The sequence below is a fragment of the Rhinocladiella mackenziei genome (assembly GCF_000835555.1).
Source record: "Rhinocladiella mackenziei CBS 650.93 unplaced genomic scaffold supercont1.6, whole genome shotgun sequence".
In the NCBI taxonomy this organism is placed as follows: Eukaryota; Fungi; Ascomycota; class Eurotiomycetes; order Chaetothyriales; family Herpotrichiellaceae; genus Rhinocladiella; species Rhinocladiella mackenziei.
Genome location: NW_013550599.1, coordinates 834,280 through 847,522, shown reverse-complemented (window position 1 = coordinate 847,522; position 13,243 = coordinate 834,280). Strand labels below are relative to the sequence as shown.

The 13,243-nt window shown below is 50.6% G+C and overlaps 4 protein-coding genes across 4 annotated transcripts; 3 read left to right on the top strand and 1 right to left on the bottom strand.

Moving 5' to 3' along the window:
• Nucleotides 1–4,162: 4,162 nt before the first annotated feature.
• Nucleotides 4,163–5,605, top strand: Z518_08111 (acyl-CoA desaturase; the record flags this gene model as incomplete). The annotated part of the gene is made up of 1 exon (XM_013413854.1): nt 4,163–5,605. One exon carries the CDS (start codon nt 4,163–4,165, stop codon nt 5,603–5,605), a length of 1,443 nt encoding a protein of 480 aa, XP_013269308.1.
• Nucleotides 5,606–6,255: 650 nt separating this feature from the next.
• On the top strand, nt 6,256–7,208 carry Z518_08110 (uncharacterized protein; the record flags this gene model as incomplete). Its single annotated transcript, XM_013413853.1, has 3 exons — nt 6,256–6,332; nt 6,382–6,925; nt 6,975–7,208. The coding sequence occupies 3 exons, from the start codon at nt 6,256–6,258 to the stop codon at nt 7,206–7,208; spliced, it is 855 nt and encodes a 284-aa protein (XP_013269307.1).
• Nucleotides 7,209–8,108: 900 nt separating this feature from the next.
• Z518_08109 (uncharacterized protein) lies at nt 8,109–8,688 on the top strand (the record flags this gene model as incomplete). Its single annotated transcript, XM_013413852.1, has 3 exons — nt 8,109–8,189; nt 8,403–8,477; nt 8,536–8,688. 3 exons carry the CDS (start codon nt 8,109–8,111, stop codon nt 8,686–8,688), a joined length of 309 nt encoding a protein of 102 aa, XP_013269306.1.
• Nucleotides 8,689–9,121: 433 nt separating this feature from the next.
• Z518_08108 (uncharacterized protein) lies at nt 9,122–12,868 on the bottom strand (the record flags this gene model as incomplete). Its single annotated transcript, XM_013413851.1, has 3 exons — nt 9,122–11,116; nt 11,524–12,576; nt 12,632–12,868. 3 exons carry the CDS (start codon nt 12,866–12,868, stop codon nt 9,122–9,124), a joined length of 3,285 nt encoding a protein of 1,094 aa, XP_013269305.1.
• Nucleotides 12,869–13,243: the final 375 nt, after the last annotated feature.

Here is a 13,243-nt window from a genome sequence, read left to right as displayed (position 1 = left end):
CGATGAGGTCTCTGAAGCCGAGGAGCGATTTTCGAGGAGGAGCTGACAATGGCAGAAGAACGGTGAGGGCGGGAGTTTGTAACCGAACTGCGGGCGGAATGCAGGGCATTTGAGGAGGCCGTGCTCGATGTTAGGAGTCGTGATGAAAGATCAACCTTGAAGTCTTCGCTTCCTCTGTCTGCTGTTGAAGGATCGAATCTCATTCCTCTTCCCATCCCACTTCTCACACTCTCGTTCTTGCCCTTCCCCTTCATCCCTTCATATCATTCACCTTTATCATCCTCCACCCGCCGTCCTTCCAGTTATCAACGGTCCTCCAATCCAACAAGACGCCGCTCAGATTGGTACCATTGCCTACTGAGAGAGAGTCAGAGAAAGTCTCTCAATCTCCTCTGAGGAATTCTTCACGCCAGACGATTGAGATCCGGCTCGGACAGATATCTTCATCAAATTCTCATTGCCACTGTGGCTGTCTTTGTTCGCTATCACACCCTGCATCGAAAAATAGCGATCGGGCAGATCGAGTCCTCCGCCTATGGGCTGAGCATGCTCGTCCCAAAAGACCACCACAAGTGCAGCCTCTTGCCAATTAAACCAGCAGGGGAACTGTGTTCCACTCAAAATTTTACAGTCTTTTTCAGGAGAGAAGAACACCGAAAGATCTATGACCTCTTTCTCATCGGTGCCGAGCTGGATTGGGGTCGAAATCCGCTTGAACGAGCTTCATCGCCACGTCGACTATTTTGTCATTGTGGAATCATCTCGGACTTTCACAAATCATCCCAAGGCTCTTCATTTCAAAGACCACTTCCATCGCTTTGAGAAGTTTGCGCCTCAAATCATCTACCGCACCGTCAATTTTGATGGAATGGAGGATAGTTCAACCGAGGAACGTGAGGCTTACCAGTTTTTACTTATTAGATAATGGCTAGACTGATGTCAGATGTGCGGATGTCGTGAGTCTTATCTGCCAAATATAGACTTCCGAGTTGCAAGAAGGAAGGTCATAGCACGTATCTGACGCTGCATCAATTGGTTACACTGTTCCTGACTGGAGCCTTTGTAGGGCCGAAACTGAGATCTGATAGCTGCAGTCTCTTTGGGACGCCTAAGAGAATGATGCAGAACAATTCAAAGATGCTCGCTAATCATCCAATCAACTCTCTGTTCCTGTGTGCCGGTATCTTCTGAAGTCTTGCTCGCCAATCTACCAACCAATATTAGGCCCCCAGACGTCGTCGGCCAAAGAGTCGATGAATTCACGAACGAGGACTGTCGATCGCAGACAAGATAAACAGACGCTAGATGAGCGGTGAGAATTACCACAGTAGGTGAGCGCAAAGATGGGTACGAGTCGTTCAGAGGAAGCTTGGTCCGCATCGTTTGCATCGTCATCAAGTCGTTGAAACAGGGTCACCCGAATGTTCTGCTGCCTCGCGTAAGTGAGTTGTCAGAGAGCGGATTTTATGTTCTTCCGGAAGGAGAGTGATTTGGCCAGCATCAGCCACAGGGAATTGGCGGTGACCAACCGATGCGCTTCTCAGTTAGGCGTGTTATTGAGAGTTGAATGATGATCATTTGGAGCCAACCCGCAATCGAAACTCTCGAGGCCCCAGCAGAACTGCAGTAAGAAGTACGGCTGCGGGGGATCGAAAGTCGGAACAGCTGTGTTTGAGAGATCAACATCAACAGGTGCATTAGATGGAGATAATGCTCTCTTTCCGCGGCTGGCTCCAAATGAGACCAGTTTCGACCGTGGAGACGTTGTCATCAGGTCGGAAGCAACCTTGAATACTATCGACCAGAAATCGTATACGCAAAAAGCGAAGATTTTGCTTCACTCCAGTGGGAGAAGTCGAGAAGTTCGTGAAGCAGCAGGTGGTTCCGCTGGCTGATGCGATGAACACCCCATGCTACAGTGCCGGTGTGCTAGTCATTGTGCCGCACTGCTGGTTGTGCTCGCTGTCACTCACTCCATTCGCGTTGCTAGATGTAGCACCTGTATCGCCGTTTCTCGTGTCAAAACAATGTTGGCGAATGAAGCTGTAACGTCTCAAGAGAGCGTCTTGTCTAAAAAGGTTCGCCGAGAGACAGGGATTAATTTACCCCCCGGCTGGCCGCGTTTTCTGGCATTCTGTCGGCGCGACTCGCCTGGATCATCCGCCGGAGCCACCCAAGGTGAACAACTGCCTTGCTTGGGCGTGCTCGGGGCGGGAAGCCTGAACTATTGGGACTGAATGGGAGGAGCCCATGGACGTGGACCGGCGTCAGTGTAGGGTACCGCAGAGTATACAATATGAGATCTGGGGTTGTCTTATTGGCGACGCTTGCACCAGACAAAGAACTCGTCCACGCCCTTCCTCCGAGTAGGAATCACGACGGGTTTGAGCAACTCGGTTGGCGATATGGCTTCCATTCTTGACGAATTGTCCTTTGTCCCATCACTCGGACGTTGAAGCAGGGTATAGAAGTTAGCTTTCCATGCATAACACCGAGCTGCAGGCACATGTGAAAAGTGACGATGTCGGGTCTATGAAGGCCTATAGTTCCCTTCGGTGTGCTCAATTGCTGACGCGTGCCCCCGCGAATATAGGCCATGTAGTCAAGGAGAGGGAATGCCCTGAATATCCCTCCTGTACCTCAAGGTTGTAAGTGCATTTACCATCCCACCCAAGCCTTTTAGCGGCTAATCAAGACGAGGCCGGATCGGAGTCGGTTGCGAAGCTCAAGGCTGCGGCGAAAAAGTACGATCCGAAGGGGGTGATGTAGTTGTAGATCGACGAGTTCTTGTTGAGAAACGTGTAATGGGGAGTGGTAAAGCTTTCTGGTGAGGCCCAAGTAATGTGCTGGTGCTGTTAGGCTATACAAGATACGTACGATATTCAATGCAATTGGTGCTCCGTACATATACTAGGATATTGAATGCAATAAAGTATCCATTCTCAAGACCATGCTTAGGAACGGCAGGGCTAACTGGGTGGGGACAAGCACGTTGCGAGTGGGACATTCTTTGGGTTCGTCAGGGCATGGAGGGCTCCATCTCTGGCTCCTGTGGAGTCGCTCTCTCCCGAGGCTCGAGAGGCGCTTGCAGCATTCGAAGCTACACAAATCTTGAACGGCCATCCTCTTGGGACCTTGGTCATGGTGCTCAAGCATGATTGGCCATTTGGACGGGTGAAGCTTGACTTGATGTGACCAGAGGCGAACCTGCTCTACTTCTGAGTCTTGTAGAATCTCTACTGGGAGGAAACCGGTTTTGCAATCCTCTGTATATGAAGTTCACATGTCGAGGGAGTACATGTACAAGGCCACGTAGAGAGGTATTGATAGATCAGTATTTCTACTAGTTGATGATAAAGTATTTCATACGAAATACGACATATTGGCCGCAGCCGATTTTCCAGTGCTAGCGCCCAACAACCCCATCAAAACCAGCATTACCGGGGTTGGGAGAGTTTGGTTGGGACAAACGTGATCTGGGGCTATGCTATACATTCTTCTACTCTTCCACCGAGGTACATAGTTACGGTCACCGGAATTCCAGATATGATACCCAAGCCGCAGTAAACTTCTCCCCTACCGTCAAGAGACGCCATTCCGCTGCACAACAGGCCACCCAAGGGGTGTGGAATGATAGGGTAATTTGTGTACGATACCGTGCTTAGTCGATTAGAGTCTCAGGGTCTCGCTTCTAGTTGGCTTCTAGCGCAAGGCACGGTGCCAAATTAGCCTATCAGAGGACTCAAAATGGGCTGGGCGTGGTTAAAGGGGCCCTAGTCACTTTGCTCTGCGTGACGTGTGCTTCCCCAACAAAAATCGTTTTTCGTTGCGAATGCCAGACAAACTATCAGGGCAACGACGGTGACAGCTCTTCTTCTACTGGTGGCTCACGCGGCCCTTGGTCGGGCTACAACGTACAAGATATTCCATTCATCAGGAAACGGTCACTCTCGCTGCTGATCCCACTGCTGCCGTCCGCTATTCAGCATCGCTTTCCCCACACCGCGAACCCAACAAACATATCTCAAACCACCACAACCACCACTAAGTTCCGCCCCTTCATATATTTCGCTCCTAACTTTCGTTCCCGCTCCCTCTTCATCTTCTCTCACCTTCCTAAGTCTCCTCCCCTTCAGTGTCGGTTGATCTCCGCCGTTTCAACATGCCCTCTTCTCAAACCACCGCGGGCCATCTGGCCGTCAAGTCAGAATACCCCAGCTCACAGCCTTCGGCCATTGCGAAACCCGCCGAGCCCAACAGAAATCCCAAATATGATCCCAAGAGGGTTCATATCACCGAGACGCCCATGACCCGTTCCAACTGGTACAAGCATGTCAACTGGCTCAACGTTACCCTCATCGTCCTCATCCCCTTTTATGGCTGCATTCAAGCTATCTGGGTCCCACTCCAATTCAAGACCGCTGTGTGGGCAATAGCATACTACTTTGCCACCGGTTTGGGAATCACTGCGGGTTATCACAGGCTATGGGCGCATACATCGTACTCGGCCACCCTTCCTCTTCGAATTTTCCTCGCTGCCGTGGGCGGTGGTGCCGTTGAAGGCTCCATCAGATGGTGGGCGCGCGATCACCGAGCACACCACCGATACACCGACACCGACAAGGACCCATACTCTGTTCGAAAGGGACTTCTGTACTCTCATATCGGGTGGATGGTCATGAGACAAAACCCAAAGCGGATTGGACGTACCGACATTTCGGATCTCAACGAAGACCCCGTGGTCATCTGGCAACACAAGAACTACCTCAAGGTCGTTCTCTTCATGGGCCTTATCTTGCCCACCATTGTTGCTGGCCTGGGCTGGGGAGATTGGTTCGGTGGGCTCATCTATGCTGGCATTCTCCGAATCTTCTTCGTTCAGCAAGCCACCTTCTGTGTCAATTCTTTGGCCCACTGGCTTGGAGATCAGCCATTTGATGACCGCAACTCTCCTCGTGATCATGTCATTACGGCCCTGGTCACTCTTGGAGAGGGCTACCACAACTTCCACCACGAATTCCCATCCGATTACCGCAATGCCATCGAATGGCACCAGTATGATCCCACCAAATGGTCCATCTGGATCTGGAAGCAACTCGGTCTCGCCTATGACCTCAAGCAATTCCGCAGCAACGAAATTGAGAAAGGTCGTCTCCAGCAGTTGCAAAAGAAGCTTGATCAAAAGCGTGCCAAACTCGACTGGGGTATTCCGCTTGATCAACTTCCCGTCATGGAATGGGATGATTACGTCGAGCAAGCCAAGAACGGTCGCGGCCTTGTTGCTATTGCCGGCATCGTTCACGACGTGACCGAGTTCATCAAGGACCATCCAGGTGGTAAGGCAATGATCAGCTCCGGCATTGGCAAGGACGCCACGGCGATGTTCAATGGTGGTGTGTACATGCACAGCAATGCTGCCCACAACTTGCTGTCAACGATGAGGGTTGGCGTCATTCGTGGGGGTTGCGAAGTCGAGATCTGGAAGAGATCTCAAATGGAGGCCAAGGGCGAGGTTACTCGGGACAGCTCTGGAGAGCGAATTGTTCGTGCTGGGTATCAACCCACCAAGGTGCTTCAAAACACCCCGACAGCGGGTGCTGCATGACTTGGACGATGAGCACGTCGGCATGAGTCTGGTTTGATGACAAGTACCTAGCCGTTAGTGAGAATGTATCCTATCTGGCGTTTTAGAAAGGCGGCACGGGGAATGCGGATGGAGTATGATTTTATGGATAGCTTTTTGTTTCCGAGCGACAGCCATTGATGGACGCAATTGAGCCTCAGAAGGCATTTGCTGCAAAGCATCGAAATCAAAATGCCCGGATCACGTGAAATGTACTGTATCAATGACGCAAAAACTCCAATCGCCCGTCACACCGATTTCTCCTTTATTTTACAAATCAGCGGGTAAGGAGACGTACTCCGCACTCGACGAGGAGAGGCACCGAGAGCTTTGTCCCGAGGCCCGCTGTCCGCGGCACCGGAGGGTACTTACTTCATCTAAAGGTATCCAAAGGCATCCATTGCCTTCTGAAGCTGACTGACTTGCCACAAAACCTCCGGCGTGAAGGTCTTGCGCAACGGTCTTTTGGTTTTTTGCAGTCATGTCCTCTGGCTTGACGTTTATGTTTGTTGCGCGCATCACTCTGCACCCCACTTCAAGTTCTTGTCGCTCCTTTGCCGTGACCTGAATTGGGGACTCCTTTTGAAACCTCTGGTCCACTCCCTCTGACAGCCACTCCGCCATTCACCACGATGTCGTTCCGCGAGCAGGGAAATGAACATTTCAAGGCCGGACAGTTCAAAGAGGCAGAAAGTCTTTATACACAGGCGTATGTCGATTGTTTCGATCAGGGTTTGACATGACTAATCTCTTTGAAGAATTGCTGAGCACTCACGATCCGATCCTAAAGTCTTTGCTAATCGATCTCTCACGCGACTGAAACTGCAAGACTGGCCTGGCGCAGAGTCCGACGCTAGAAAAGCCATTGAACTCTATGGACCCAAGAACAAAGCCTTATCGATGAAATCGCACTTCTATCTCGCGCAAGCCCTTCTGCCACAACGACATGTTGGTGAAGCTCTGGAGGAAGCCAAGTGCGCATACTCCATATGCCTGGACACCAAAGACTCAAGCGCAGAAGTGATCAGTCAATTCATTCTCAAGGCGAAACAGGCGCAATGGCAAAGCAAAGAGACGGCCCGATTGAGAGAGATGAATGAGACCCTTGCTCTGGTCGAGGACCTGTTGAATCAACAGTTGGATCGCGATTTGAAGGATGTTAACGAAAGATTTGCAAGACACGAAATCGGTGAGACCGGCAGAAGCGAGGAGATAATGGAACTGGAGAGAGAAACAGAGACCAGGCGCAGCATCATTCGCAAGGCGTTCCAAGATCCTGCTGTTCCCGACTCTGCCGAAAGGGTATGCACACCCGCTTGGACGCACACAATGACAAACTAACATTGCACAGGTCGTACCCGACTGGCTGATTGATCCCATCACATTTGAAGTCATGCATGATCCCGTCATTACTCCCACCGGGGTCTCTTTCGAGCGGGTCAGTCTTCTGAAGCACATTAAAGCAAATGGCTGCGATCCTTTAACCAGGCAGCCCTTGCATGCGGAAGAATTGATCCCCAATGTGGCACTGAAAAATGCCTCATCAGAGTTTCTGGATAAAAATGGTTGGGCAGCTGACTGGTGAGGATTAGATTTTGGGGCATGGGTACGGTCCCTCTTAGAACCTGATGCTCTTCTTCTCCTGCATGAAGCGAGGATAATTCAGCCTTGCAAGCGCTGGCGTTCAGGATGCGTGTTTCAGGCACCGGTCGTTTCCAACAACAGCACCATTTTATGATCCTCCTTCCCTCTTCCAATGCGGCTATAGATAAACTGTCACGCTGTGCAATTTGGTTTTCTGTCCAATAGTGATGCCATGAGGATGATTGGTTCCCATGAGGAGATAGGGCTATAGCGATGAAGGACATAGCCGATTTTGTTGCTACATGCTATGACCGAAATTCAATGGGAACGAGGTCATGACAATCTACCAGTATATAAATGATCATAGAATTTGCCCCTCCAGGTCTCGGAGTTTGTTGCTGTGCCCTGCCCCGCCAAAATCTGTTGTCCTATTGAGTTGTTGCCAACCACTTCAAGTTTGTTGACTTCCCAAACCTGCCTGCAGGTTCTGAACTCTCTACATACAACTACCCTGACGGTTCTTTCATCGTTCTTCTTTACCTTGTCTCAATCGGAGTTGACAATCTTGGGTCTTAGGTGAGTGGAGTCTACCCTTGTTTGCGTCATCCTTCTAGAAACGCAACTCGACGGCCGACGAACGACAAATGCTCTTCTAAAGCCGACTAACTTCCCTTGATACCTGCGTCTGCTTTGAACCTCGATACCAAAATGGTTTGACAATTGGTCCCAAGACTGACAATTCTATAACATCACAAGATCCGTCAATCTACGACCCGCCCTTCAACGACTAAACTAATACTCCTTTCAACATCCTCCACGAAACAGAGACACCGCAACATCATACGTACTCCGAGAAGCGTATTTAAAAAAAAAAAAAAAAAAAAAAAAAAAGGCGTTCAAGATGCCTTCTGCCGAGTTTCAAAAGGCGGCGAATGAGAGCCGTCAACTCAAAGACAAACCCAGCAATGATGAGTTGCTCGAGGTACGTTCCCTCGCTTCCTCTGAGCATCAAGGTGGATACAGAACGGAATGAGCTAGAAGAGTATTTTCGAGAATGACGGGAGGTAATATTGTTGTCGACATATTGGGGTATGACCTTATGAGCAGAAAGAGGCAGTAGACCCAGGGAGAAGCAAACGCAGTCAACCATGAGGACGGGCATAGAAGAAGTTCGCTAACAATCGGAATTTGACAGCTCTACGCCCTCTTCAAGGTCGCCAACGGCGAGGACTTCTCTAAGGCCCCTCCACCAGGCATGTTCGATCTGAAGGTCCATCCCTCCGCGTTTTCTTGCTGCAAACGTCCACCACTGACCTGCTCTCGAACAGGGAAAAGCCAAGCACAAGGCCTGGCAGAAGGAAGTTGACGCCGGCACCAGCGCCGACGACGCCGAGAAACGCTATATCGAACTTGTTGAGAAACTCAAGGAGAAATACGGCTTTGATCCGGCCAAGGCGCCGGAGCCTGTGGGTGGAAACTGAAACGGCCTGACAAGACGTGGTGCGTTGAAGGGGCTTATCGTAGGAGAATAGAGATGTTTGGGGGAAAGTCCTGAAGCTCCCGGCTATGCGATTGGCCTGGGAGGTCGACTCACTGATCGTGCCTGGAGCGGGTTTCGTCAACTAGACTGCGGAACAAGCGCTGGTCTGTGGAGGATGGAAACGTACATGATACAGCATTTTACACCCTGTCCAGTGTCTGGAGTTACAGACTGGTATGGCATGAAAGATGCTACAATTTCAAGTCTACGCACAAACATTAGGATCGAGCAGGACGGAGGATTCTATGCTCGATATGGTTCGTTTCGCGCTCCTCGAATGCTGCAATTCAACCTCTTGGCCGTCCAATTCCCGACGTTCTCGTGTCTGCGCTCTCGTCTTCAGTCCAGCCGGGTGCCATTATCCGAAGACATTTCTAAACCCAAAGTTTCCCGAGCCTATCCGGTGTGTTGTATGTCCCTTGCGGAGACCAGGGCATGTCACCGTCACTATAGGGAGTCAGCGGCAGGTCGTAGGGAATGCGAAGCCCCACAATTGTGGTTTGATCTCCATCACTGGTATACTTTGAACGTGACGGCGTGTCCTTGCCAAAAACAGGTACCATTCGCACCAAGTTCTGGCTGCATTTGGTGTCCCGCATCCCTGGCTGGAAGGCATTCTTCCCATCGGTCGTCGACTCTCCAGCATCAAACTTTTCGCTGAACAGCTCCGGCCAGACGAGGACACCGATTTCGAAACTTTGAATCACTACCTCTTTATCCTTTTCTCGCAGTGTTCCCCACGCTTGAGTCGATAGATTCGCACTCGTCAGCAACGCCCACTCAATGTCTGGTGTCGGGGTATCCATGGTTGGTTTCTCCCGAAAGCGGACGTACGTCTTGATGTGCGGCGCCGCCATGTCTCTCTCGGCCCGGCAGTCTTCTCTAGGCCCCTGAGTCCACTGGCAGAGGGTTTGGCGTAAGAGGTTGATTTGTTTCAAGTGGGCAGCGCTCTGGGCCTTCGTGTGAATGGATCCCCCAGAAGCGTAGCCGTCCAAGGATGAGGCGACGTTGCTCGGTGTTGGATAGATCACTGAAACGTTGCTCCACATTTGAGCACCGGGTTTCTGCCCGGAGAGGACTGGGAAGAACTGATTCAACCAGGTCATCGGGAGGGTGGCGATAGAGGAGATTTGACAGACAAGATGAGGTCTGGAGGTTTGGGTGGAGGGGAGTGAAGGTAGGGTCTGAGATGGTGATAGAGGTTGAAGGCAACGGGACAACCTTGGGTAACCCCAGAGCTTCTCACTCCCGGTAGTCTCGTTGTCTTGTACTGTGGCGGACAGTTTTATGCGTGATGGAACGGAGGCTACGAGAGCTCCTCGAACACTCTTGAAATCGAAGTCTAGCAGTTGATCCCTGAGATGTTTTGTCTTGGACCCATATGCTGCAAGATATGCCATGAGATCGTGCTTGAAACGCGATCCAGACCCAATACTGCCAATAACAATACCGGGATTTTCTGCGAGTTTGGGAAGCATCGGCGTCATCCACACGGCCTGCGTCATATTCGTCCAATCTTTCTCGAGCATATTCGCTGTGTGGATCACAACTTGCGCCTGATCATCATGAGTGAAAAGAATAAACATCTTGCTATGATGAGTTCCAAACTGGTCAGGAAGATAAGCAGTCACGGCTTCGACATTCAACCAGCGGCGACATGCGTCCTCAATTCCGATCCTGTTCACGTCCTCCGACCTCCAGGACCCGTGAACGATCTTGACCTTGACCAGCGAGCGAATGTCGGCGTCGAAATAGTTCATGAGCCAGTCCACGTCGAAGCAGTAGTTGAATATCCATGCTTCTTTGATCAATGGGTTTCCCAGAATCTCTTGAAGAGAAATTGAGTCGACGTTTTTGGAAAAAGAAAGGTCCTGGATCGAGGTGAGTCTGAAAGGAGATGGAAGAAGCTTCGTCGAAGTGCTGGTTGTTTCTCTTTTGGAAATTGCAGATCTGTCATTCGCTGTGGTTTTCATCAAATCATCTTCTACGGAGGCCTTGGTTCGGTCCGGAGAAATCTTCCCCGTCAAGGTGGTTTTTCCCAGAGCCTCCTTAAGGCCCTCTTTTGGTCGCGGTGTCGTAGGAGCAGAACGGGAGACTGCCGGGGGAGAGACTGATCGGGATATTGAATTGAGAAACGCAGCTCTCTTGGTTCGAATGTCCGTTGGATCAGCCGCTAAACCTCCTAGAGGACCCGTATTCAAAGTTGATAGTTGACCGTCCTGGTCGGACTCGAGCTTAAGGCGCTTTGAAGGTCGCGAAGTCATGATGGTCTTCCGGTTCAGCAGTTTGACGTCGGCGTATCTGGATGGCACAAGGTCTCGGCGAACTATACCAGAGACACGAGAGACGGTGGTAGGGAATCGACGCATCTACCAATGTCACATTGTGGAGTCGGTCTTGCTTCGGAAACAAGGGGAAGATTCTCGGCTCAATATAACTGTGAGGGTCATTACCAGGGAAGTCGTTAAAAGTCTGAGTAAATGTAATTTTAGTTACAAAGTTTCCGGGTGGGCCAAGCTCGGCGAATCTGTGATTGGTCGTCCTGGACGTCCATTTCACATACAGTACCATTGGGCAGTTCCACATTTCACTCACGGCGGGAATTCAATCACATACTTCATGCCTGGGCTACATGGTCATATTTCCCCCTGTTATCTACACTGAAGATGAACAGCGCCATGGTATGCCTCACAAAAAGTCCAAATAGTCCACATAGAGTTTGCATGATCAGCAACTCTCTCATGAGTCGGTCTTCCCGCATTGGGCCCCTCCATACCAGCCACAGATTGATGATTGTGAGATTAGACGTGCTCGATATTCGGTTTGTCTTCGGGTCCACTGTCACCTGGAGCAGGCGCAACTTTCGCAAAGTGAAAAATATTGTCGCCAAGAGTGTGCTCGGGGGTCGTTCAGGCGGCCAGGGAGTCACGCTCGGTTCAAGAAGGCCGGTTCTGGCATTGAATTTGGGAAGTCGATGTCGTGGACAAGGAATGAGTTGGAAAAGCTGCGGGGTACTATAAATGAAGTTGACGATTTGTGGGATCAGAAGAAGCAACAACGTTTTGCTGAAGTGTGCAGTGATAGCCACGACCGCAAAAGTCATACCTGCGACATAGCAATATGTGTCACCGACGAACACTCTCGCGGGATAGCGGTTGTGTATGTACAACGCCATAGATACAGCCAGAAATGGCAAAAGGACGTATAGTGTCAAGAGATGGGAGTCGGTAGCTGGATGTGGATGTGTCGCATAGCCGTTGCTCAAGACCGGATTTCCGGGAAATGGCACGAGGTAGAGTGATGAATTGATGATCAGAAGTCCCGCGATGACCAGTGACTGGCCGACCTCAATTCCATTAATGCCGGCCAGGATATTGATGGAGTTGGGGGCAAATATCGACAGAGCGGACATGTACAGGTAGTAGAGGAATGACAAGTCGATAAGTCGAGCCCCGTTGGGCATATATGGAACAAGAAAGTTGGGAACCACCACAGAAGTGACTCCAAAATCGACATAGTAGACGATGAGAAGGGGGAGAGATGCAATAGCGGGGATGAAGAATTTATGCCTCCAGCGAAGATCCAGGATGTCATCGGCCATTCCCAGAATGGTGGTCGCTTGTAATGTATTCAGAGCAGATTGGTAGGATGACAATTTCGAATGGGGAAATCGATGGAGAAATCGTCCCGTCTCCACCTCGGTGACGGTGAGGACGACGTCTCGGTTTCCGCCACCAGATGTAGCGGCGACAATATCCTTGTAGAAGGCAAAGGGGATAAAAGCCATGAGCGCAAGGATGTAAACGGACGCGGCAACTGCCCCCATAGCCTCTGGACTAAGAAAGAAAATCAGACATTGGATTCAACCCCGTTTGGACGCGTACTTGCATTTCTTTGGGCGTCAACTTGCTCATGTCCCTCCCTTTCAAACCAGCCTTGACAAAAGACGGTCCCGACCACCGGACAAAGGCGTAGGTCATTGAGAATGCCAACGCCGAGAACGCCAGAGAAGACACAAGTGGAGCACCATCAGCTTGAAAAGCATTCGCGATGACTGCGAGAGAAGCTCCCGCGACGAGCAAGAGAGACCATTTCTCTGAATGGCTGAGACTGGAGGACATGATCGGCCGTGGGCGGGACCAATCGATAACTGTTGATGGTGAAAATCAGGTGGATTCTTGTTAGCTGGAGTGAAGTTCAAATTCATCCATTATCGTGCCCAGAGAACTGTACGCTGGCAGGAAGAAGACATGAACGCCACGAAGCAGTATAGAAATAGCGGATCCGACCAGCGGCTCCTAGGAGAAGATGGTGATGAAGGGATATTTTCTTGCGGGTGGACGACAAGCTGTCCTTTTGTCCTTTTTGGGAGACCCGGAACAATAATAATCCGTTCACCATCCAATCAACAACGGCCCTGATTCATCTCTGGGCAACTTACATCTTCATCGGACGTCCTTCATATAACAAGATCTTAACAAGCATTGCAGCCGATA